We start from the raw sequence: 9,622 nt of genomic DNA, 5'->3' as shown, positions 1-9,622 counted from the left end.
AGAGAGGAGGAGGGGGGGCTAAGGGAGAGAGAGGAGGGTGGATAAAGAGGGATAAGAGAGGAGGGGGCTAAGAGAGAGAGGAGGGTGGATACAGAGGGATGAAGAGAGGGGGAGGGCTAAGGGAGAGAGAGGATGGTGGATACAGAGGGATGAAGAGAGGGGGGGGACTAAGGGAGAGAAAGGAGGGTGGATACAGAGGGATGAAGAGAGGAGGGGGGGCTAAGGGAGAGAGAGGAGGGTGGATACAGAGGGATGAAGAGAGGGGGGGGACTAAGAGAGAGAGGAGGGGGGACTAAGAGAGAGAGGAGGGTGGATACAGAGGGATGAAGAGAGGAGGGGGGCTACAGAGGGATGAAGAGAGGAGGGGGGGCTAAGGGAGAGAGAGGAGGGTGGATACAGAGGGATAAAGAGAGGAGGGGGGGACTAAGAGAGAGAGAGGAGGGTGGATACAGAGGGGTGAAGAGAGGAGGGGGGACTAAGAGAGATAGAGGAGGGTAGATACAGAGGGATGAAGAGAGGAGGGGGGACTAAGGGAGAGAGAGGAGGGTGGATACAGAGAGATGAAGAGAGGAGGAGTTGAGGGAGAAAGAGATTATGTGAACATGGGGTAGAACCATAGGGCGTGTGCTGGTCTTGGCACTGTGCAGTTCTGCAGTATTCCCTATTTCATAATCTGATCAAGACTGGAGCACTGGTTTGGCAAAAAGATCGAGGGACACATTTTGACCTCCCCATCTCAGAGAAGAATTCCCCATTTAAACGGAATATGTTTTATGGTGCGAACTAAAGTAACTAGTAATGTAATTGGTTATGTGTTGTTTTTCCTTGACAAGATTATTCATCCATTCTACAGTTGGAAGTGAGCGGATCTATGCCGGTACTGCACTGACGGATATAAAATAGGAGTGAGAATTATTCCTTCATTGACAGAGAGGGTTGTTGTCTGCAAAACTTGATAACGTAGTCTAGCGTGACAGGATATGTTAAATCATCACTTATACAATTAGTGTCACTTCAAAAATATGTAGAATGATTTCAGTAAGGAAACTGTTTAGAATCGCAATTATATCTGTGAAAACATGTTTAACCTGTTGCATTGAATCCCCCTCATTTGCCTTTTCCTCTGAACAAATATAACGTGATTTCAGTCTCATGGCAAATATGAATGACATGTCCCTTTGTGTGTGTGTGTGTGCATGTGTATCAATGTCTACGTGTGTGTTATCATAGAGAGGGCAACCAAGGGGGGATTGGTATCCTGTTGTAGTTTCTGGACCTTGTTATGTGAAAACTCCTGGAGAGATATGTGCCAGGAACAAACTTTAAGATTCTAGAACCCTGGGGGAGAACAGAACACATGATTTTCCATTCCTTCTTATTGTTCTCAATAGGGGGGGGGGGGGGGGGGGGGGGCACAGGGAGATTGGCCAAAATAATACTGAAAATTATGTCTCTGTGGGAATCCCTGATGTCGAAGGACATTGTTGAAAATAAATCTATCTTCCTACAGTTGTACCGTATGTGTAATATCAGGATTGAAGGATCATTGTTGGTGTTATATGAGGATAGAAGGACCATTGTTGGTGTTATATGAGGATTGAAGGACCATTGTTGGTGTTATATGAGGATTGAAGGACCATTGTTGGTGTTATATGAGGATTGAAGGACCATTGTTGGTGTTATATGAGGTTTGAAGGACCATTGTTGGTGTTATATGAGGGTTGAAGGATCATTGTTGGTGTTATATGAGGGTTGAAGGACCATTGTTGGTGTTATATGAGGGTTGAAGGACCATTGTTGGTGTTATATGAGGGTTGAAGGACCATTGTTGGTGTTATATGAGGTTTGAAGGACCATTGTTGGTGTTATATGAGGGTTGAAGGACCATTGTTGGTGTTATATGAGGGTTGAAGGACCATTGTTGGTGTTATATGAGGGTTGAAGGACCATTGTTGGTGTTATATGAGGGTTGAAGGACCATTGTTGGTGTTATATGAGGGTTGAAGGATCATTGTTGGTGTTATATGAGGATTGAAGGACCATTGTTGGTGTTATATGAGGTTTGAAGGACCATTGTTGGTGTTATATGAGGATTGAAGGACCATTGTTGGTGTTATATGAGGTTTGAAGGACCATTGTTGGTGTTATATGAGGTTTGAAGGACCATTGTTGGTGTTATATGAGGTTTGAAGGACCATTGTTGGTGTTATATGAAGGTTGAAGGACCATTGTTGGTGTTATATGAGGTTTGAAGGACCATTGTTGGTGTTATATGAGGATTGAAGGACCATTGTTGGTGTTATATGAGGATTGAAGGACCATTGTTGGTGTTATATGAAGGTTGAAGGACCATTGTTGGTGTTATATGAAGGTTGAAGGACCATTGTTGGTGTTATATGAGGTTTGAAGGACCATTGTTGGTGTTATATGAGGATTGAAGGACCATTGTTGGTGTTATATGAGGTTTGAAGGACCATTGTTGGTGTTATATGAGGTTTGAAGGACCATTGTTGGTGTTATATGAGGATTGAAGGACCATTGTTGGTGTTATATGAGGATTGAAGGACCATTGTTGGTGTTATATGAAGTTTGAAGGACCATTGTTGGTGTTATATGAGGATAGAAGGACCATTGTTGGTGTTATATGAGGGTTGAAGGATCATTGTTGGTGTTATATGAGGGTTGAAGGACCATTGTTGGTGTTATATGAGGGTTGAAGGACCATTGTTGGTGTTATATGAGGATAGAAGGACCATTGTTGGTGTTATATGAGGATTGAAGGACCATTGTTGGTGTTATATGAGGGTTGAAGGATCATTGTTGGTGTTATATGAGGATAGAAGGACCATTGTTGGTGTTATATGAGGTTTGAAGGACCATTGTTGGTGTTATATGAGGGTTGAAGGATCATTGTTGGTGTTATATGAGGTTTGAAGGACCATTGTTGGTGTTATATGAGGATAGAAGGACCATTGTTGGTGTTATATGAGGGTTGAAGGACCATTGTTGGTGTTATATGAGGATTGAAGGATCATTGTTGGTGTCCTTCCAAAACGCAGTTGTAATTAAGTTATGTAAGTTATTTGACCAGGTTGACTGGGGTACTGCTAGATGACTTAGCATTCATCACCCTGAACAGACTAATATATGTAGAAGGGACTTTTATTCATCACATGACACAAGGAACAGTGTATAGTCCTATATACACTGAGTATACCAAAGGTTAGGCACATCTCCCTAATATTGAGTTGGCTCACCCATGTCTTAATAATCACAGGAGGTGCACATTATAATTTTGAAGTTAGAGGATAACAGTGATCCAAAGCCTATTCAAGTTTGTCCACACGGAAGTTCACATTCACAAACATTATCTCGGTTAAGTTAGTGAGGATAAGCAGCAGCCAAGCAGCCTTTAGTCAGACACTCTTAGCCAGAGCAAAGTTCAAAGCACAGAACGACTTAGTTGATTCCTTTATTACTTATTCCATAGAATTAGGAATTAGAATACTAGAATGGAAATGAATCTTCTTATGACGGTCCAAAGGTCAGCCATGTTTGTCAGGGAGTTGGTCACCCATAGGTTTGCCAATGCTGTGATAAGATATTGCGTGAAACAATGAATGTGAACAATTTACCTGTGCTGTATGTGTGCTAGACAGTTTTAGAGGAATGTTTTTTTTTAAATTCAAGGCTACAGAAATCGCGCCGCCATTTCCTGATTGCAAAAATTCTAAAAGTTTGCCTAATTTCAGATGATGTGTCAAAACAAGCACGTATATAGTAGAGAATCATTGTACCATCTAAACTGCTGTGAAATATAAACATATTATATTTTCAGCTGTTTGAAGCTGGTGTACAAACCTGTAAGGAAAAGACGCATAAAGGAAATTTAAGAACGGGAAGCATAGAAATAGCACACATAGAACATATCTACTTAGACTTGCTTTCAATGAGAATGACTGAACTATAACTACAATTTCTAAGTGAATTTGGTCGGATCACCCAAATAGTTAGATATTGCAGCTTTAATTAACTGCCAATATGCCAACATTCCATTCAAACAATGCAGTCAATCCACAACCAGACACTGGCTGATATCAGTAGATGATAGGACTTAAACAAGTTGTAAATGCAACAAGTACTGATATTGTATCATATAATAACACTCACAGCTTTCCTGGAAAACAACATCTGAGACATTTATGGCCTGTTTACATACATAAGGCTATTTATCCTGAAAATTGGTATAAAACCCAAATAAACTGTTTTTATAATTATATGACAATATTTTAGGTTGACTATAATTCCATTATAGAATTTCTGATACTGTGCATTACATGCCTTACTTCTATTTTCCTGGTTAAGTAAAAGCAGGAAATGCATCACCTATGCCTCTACTGCCATTCATTCTAATTCGACTGGTTTTGGATTTCTCCCTGACCAAGATGGCTGCCATTTTCCCCCATTATGGAACTGTTAGGGTTTATGACATAGCCCCTCTAGTAATTTAATATGATCTCTATTACTCATTTCTACACAGACTGGCTACTCCTCTCTCTCAGAAGGACTGTGCATGTTTGAGATCGACTACATAGCAGTGGGCTGTGCAATGCACCAGAACTTCATAACTCCTGGAAGGGTGTTTCTGAATGTGTATTTCAGAATGCCATAGCAGTCTTCCAAACTGAAAAGGAGGGTCAAAGACACTGTCTCTCAACATACAGAAGGAGGGATTTCTGCTACCATCTCACCCCTGTCTAATAATTAATGAGAGCTGAAATTGGTGTTTATGTGATGTCCACATGTAACAGTATAACTTTAGTACATCCCCTCGCCCCGACCTCGGGCGCGAACCAGGGACCCTCTGCACACATCAACAACTGACACCCACGAAGCGTCGTTACCCATTGCTCCACAAAAGCCGCGGCCCTTGCAGAGCAAGGGGCAACACTACTTCTAGGTTTCAGAGCAAGTGACGTAACTGATTGAAACGCTATTAGCGCGTACCCGCTAACTAGCTAGCCATTTCACATCCGTTACACACAGACCCCTAAATCTAGACCGTTTTGCAGTGACACCTTTTTTAAGTTACTGTTCCTGTTCACAAAGAACCACATGTCCATTCATATCTACAACAAAGGAGGCCATTTTATTTCCACTGGCTGTGACTCTGGTGCAGTCTCTCTCTGTGGAAACAGGAAACTTGTTGGAACTTGATTTGAGTCATATTCCTAACTGTCAATAATGGTGACATATCTTTTCTTTAAGTAATCGGAAGCATATTGCAATGTTTGTGGAATGTTAGTGATGAATTTGAAGATGTCTTGTTCAGTTGCGTTCACTTTAAGTGAAATCTTACCCTCCCCCTTGTGTGTACCTCACTCTGCCCCAGTCCAGCCCACACGGGCCTCTGAAGTCTGGTGGAAAAGTGGAGAGTTGAATGGAAGGATATAAAGAAACAAAAGCTGTACTCTAGTCTTTATGGCAACTGAAAAGGTCAGTCCAGACCAACATAGGCTACTCATTTAAGACGATTTACAGTCTGCAATACTGAGCTGGCACAAGTCACTTTCCTGTGTAGGCCTACAGTGCATTAGCTATAAACTCAGAGTTCTTCAAAAAAACATAGCCAGCCAACACATGATAAAACATCTACAGTGCCGTGAAAAAGTATTTGCCCCTTTTCTGATTTTCTCTATTTTTGCATATTTTTTATACAGAATTTTGTCAGATCTTAAACCAAAACCGAATATTAGACACTACCAGCACCATGCTTGACTATTCCTATGAGGTTCTTACTGTGGAATGCAGTGTTTGGTTTTCGGCAGACATAATGTGACCCATCTCGTCCAAAAAGTTGACTAACGTTTGCCAAAAAGCACCTGGAAGCACCCGGATGACTCTTTGAAAACTCTTGGAAGAATGTTCTATGGAGTCAAACGGTCAAGCATGGTGGTGGTAATGTGATGGTTTGGGGATGCTTTGCTGCCTCAGGACCTGGATGACTTGCCTTAATAGAAGGAACCATAAATTCTGATCTGTATCAGAGACTTCTACAGGAGAATGTCAGACCATCCGTCTGTGAGCTGAAGCTGAAGCGCAGCTGGATCATGTAGCAAGACAATGACCCAAAACACACAATCAAATATACATGAAAATTGCTTCAAAAGCAACAAATTTGACGTTTTGGAATGGCCTAGTCAAAGTCCAGACCTAATCCCAATTGAGATGTTGTGGCAGGACTTGAAAAAAGCAGTTCATGCTTGAAAACCCATAAATGTCACTGAGTTAAATCAGTTCTGCATGGAAGAGTGGACCAAAATTGTGAGAGACTGATCAACAACTACAGGAAGCGTTTGGTTGGAGCCACTGCAGCTAAAAGTGGCACAACCAGTTATTGAGTATAAGGGGGCAATTACTTTTTCACACAGGGGCACTGGGTGTTGCATAACTTTGTTTATGAAATAAATTAAATAAGTATGTCACTGTTGTGTTATTTGTTCACTCAGGTTCCCTTTATCTAATATTAGGTTTTGGTTGAAGAACACTGTATCAAAAAATATGCAAAAGTAGAGACAATCAGAAAGGGAGGAAATACGTTTTCACAGCCCTGTACACAACCTATATATAACACAAATATTTTATTTGAAAAATACAGATATGTGTTTACTGCAGGCTGCAGCAAAGATGAGCACACTGGTGTAGTATGTGTTCTCATTATAGCTCATCTTTATTACCATAGATATATTTGACTGCATACGGTATTTATTTACATGTATAGTACTTTGTATTCAGACATTTAAAAGACTGATTGGGGTTTGGCATGCCCGAAGCCCAGGCATGATGAAGTTATCATTTGGTTACAAAAAGACTGGATGAAGACAAGCATTATTTACAAACAAAGAGAGTGTGTCAAGTCTTTTTATAGAAATAGTGGGCTGCATATTTACTAGCCAATAGAAACAATGAATCAGACATGACATGCGTGATGAACAGGCGTGTTTAAGTTATCATATGGTTATAAAATACTGGATAATGAGTGAAGACATGCATTTCAGTATAATTATTTACAACAAAAAAGTGTGTTAGTCAAGTATTTGGTCTATTGTTCCTAACCAGACTAGAAGACATTGTGACCATTACAACATCATGGCTGACTGACTGCATTCAAACTAAAGGCACTTCCTTGAAAACAGATCTAATGTAGTCTCGGTTCCTGTTTCAAGCTACAAGCAGATGTGTATATACAGTACATGTGCATCTATAAATGGCTCTTGCTATATCTATTCCTTTGGTCATTCTAACCACTGACAAGTTGAATTGCTATGTTAGTCAGATTAATGTAAACTTCATAGTGTAACCGCAAACTGAAACATACATCTTTTATAAAACAGGAAGCATAAATACTGTAATAGAATTATCAACTACTCTAAAAAAAATAAACAGTTTACTGGCCTGAAGAAAAACGGACAGGTTTTTGAAGCCATTGTGAAAAGTTATAATGAAACATCTTGGCGCAAAACTAATTGGTCAAATAACGTATAAAATATAAAATCCCAATAAAACCAAAGTAAAATAGTAAGCTGCCACAAATTAAACATTGTAACAGGGTGAATTGTAGAACCAATTAAGAACTTTCTATATAAGGACCCAAAATCAAGTTCACAATGAAACCAGCAAACAGCACCAACATTGGAATGCAAACATCAGTAGTCAATAGTTACAGTATATTGGGTGCAAGGTTAAACCAAGTCTCTGTGTTTCAGGGTATGTATGGGTTCAATCAGACGTAGTACTGGTTGTCTCTCAGAGTAGGTGTGGGGCTACTCAATAGTATAAAGTTTAGTTAGTATCTCTGTTTCAATGTAGGGGTATGAGCTGTGGATCAATTACACCCAGTACTGGTTGTCTCTCAGAGTGGGCTCGGGGTGTTGACAGTGCTGGGCCTGTACCATATCAGGAACAGCATCTACTGCCCAGAGCAGCAGACAAGGGTCACGTGGAGCCAGCGTTCCCCTACGCAGCACATTGAGGACCGGAGTACTGGGGCAACTATTAGGGCCCAGCAGCGGAGTCACCACCACTGAGGGGACCGCAATGCTCCTCTCCGGTCTGCCCAGGTAGGGGCTCCCCTCTGGGCCTCCATCTCCGGCTGCAGCCGCCAGCTCCTGGATGAGCCCTCTGGATAAGGCCCTCTTCTCCCTGCGGTGGCGCAGCACCAGGATCAGGACCACCAGGATGACGATGAGCAGCAGGCAGGCCAGGAAGGGCAGGATGAGCAGCAGGGGGTCGGAGGCCGGCCGGGGCAGGGACTCTCCCCGAACTGGGGTGATTCTGTGGGGGCCGTGGATGTTGTGTTTCCCATGGGTGTTTCCAGGGACGGTGGGGATCATGGGGTGACCTCCGCGGGTCTGGTTCCCCCAGTGGTGACGGGCTTTGAACTGCTTCTGTAGGGTCTTGTTGTGGGTCTTGTGGTTTGTGGTGTGAGGGTGGGTAGCAGAGTTGATTGTAGTCCCTCTGCCGCCTGTGGTTCGATTGCGCCCAGGTGACCTGGTCGTGTGGTTCAAACTCTCTTCATATGGCACGATGGTGAATAAAAACTCTCCTACAGCCGGCTGAACATTATCCGCCCTCAGAAGGAATGAAAAGGAGTCATTGAGCATAGACACATGGATCTCTGTTGTGTTGTGGTCGGCGGTCCCTAATTGGGACAGTAAAGATGTTGATTGATCGGCGATGTTGTTGCTGTGTCTTTGTTGTGCCAGGGTCTCCTGTAAGGCCACCCTGCCCTGCACCACGTCCCGGAAGGTAAACGACTCCACCGAGTGATTGGCGCCGTCCGATAGGTCAAAGGTTACCTTGACCAGCTTGCCGTGTTTGGGCGGGGACAGGATGTGGAAGACAGGGTCGCTGCCGCTGAGTGTGGCGAGGTCTGTGGCGTCCAGATAGACCTTCCTCAGTTTCACGGCAATGCCACTGGGGATCAGGACGCGCTCGCTGAAATGGATGAGCGGTCGGACCGTGACATTGACCGTCTGAGCGGTCATGTTGCTCTCCGGTGTCGAGACTGTGAACTCAAAGCTGTCCGAGGAGGAGGTGAGGTCCGTCATGTGATAGGACAGTCTGCATGAGTGAAGGTCCTCTTGGTTAAACTCACTGACTGGCAGGTCGGACATGAGGAGACTGCCGTGGTGTGGTGGTGTGGTCACTCTATAGTGAATCGTCACACTGTGTCTCCCATTGGTCTCTGCAGCCAGGTGTTCTGTTGTCAATGTAGCGGTTGTCTGACCCTGCACCAGCCTCAACCCTGTGTTGTTCACCATGGAGACGGTTGCTGCGGTGACCTCCAGGTTGAAGAGCTTGTATAGCGGCCGGTGGAACCCGTCAGTCACACTGAAGTAGAACACCCCTGAAGAGGGTTTTCCGTCCTGGACGAAGTGGACTCTGCCATGGTTGATGTCCGCCTGGGAGAAGGCAGACACTGTCTCATTCAGCTGTTCTCCTAGAGACAGGAAGCCATTGTTGGGTTTGCTGATCACCTAAATCAAATCAAATAAAACATCAATGCATTTCACAGACGTGTCTCAACAACTCACAGAAAAAAAGTAAGGAGGGAAAACAA

At 43.1% G+C, this 9,622-nt stretch overlaps 1 protein-coding gene across 1 annotated transcript in view; it reads right to left on the bottom strand.

Moving 5' to 3' along the window:
- Positions 1–6,705: 6,705 nt before the first annotated feature.
- Positions 6,706–9,622, bottom strand: part of LOC120044920 (chondroitin sulfate proteoglycan 4-like) — a 28,531-nt gene continuing 25,614 nt past the window's right edge. The window contains exon 14 of the mRNA XM_038989658.1: positions 6,706–9,539. Coding sequence (XP_038845586.1) covers positions 7,890–9,539 — 1,650 coding nt within the window. The 3' untranslated portion in view covers positions 6,706–7,889. The remainder of the gene's footprint in view (positions 9,540–9,622) is intronic.

The sequence above is a fragment of the Salvelinus namaycush genome, chromosome 3, assembly GCF_016432855.1.
Source record: "Salvelinus namaycush isolate Seneca chromosome 3, SaNama_1.0, whole genome shotgun sequence".
Taxonomy (NCBI): domain Eukaryota; kingdom Metazoa; phylum Chordata; class Actinopteri; order Salmoniformes; family Salmonidae; genus Salvelinus; species Salvelinus namaycush.
This window is presented reverse-complemented; position numbering and strand designations above follow the sequence as displayed.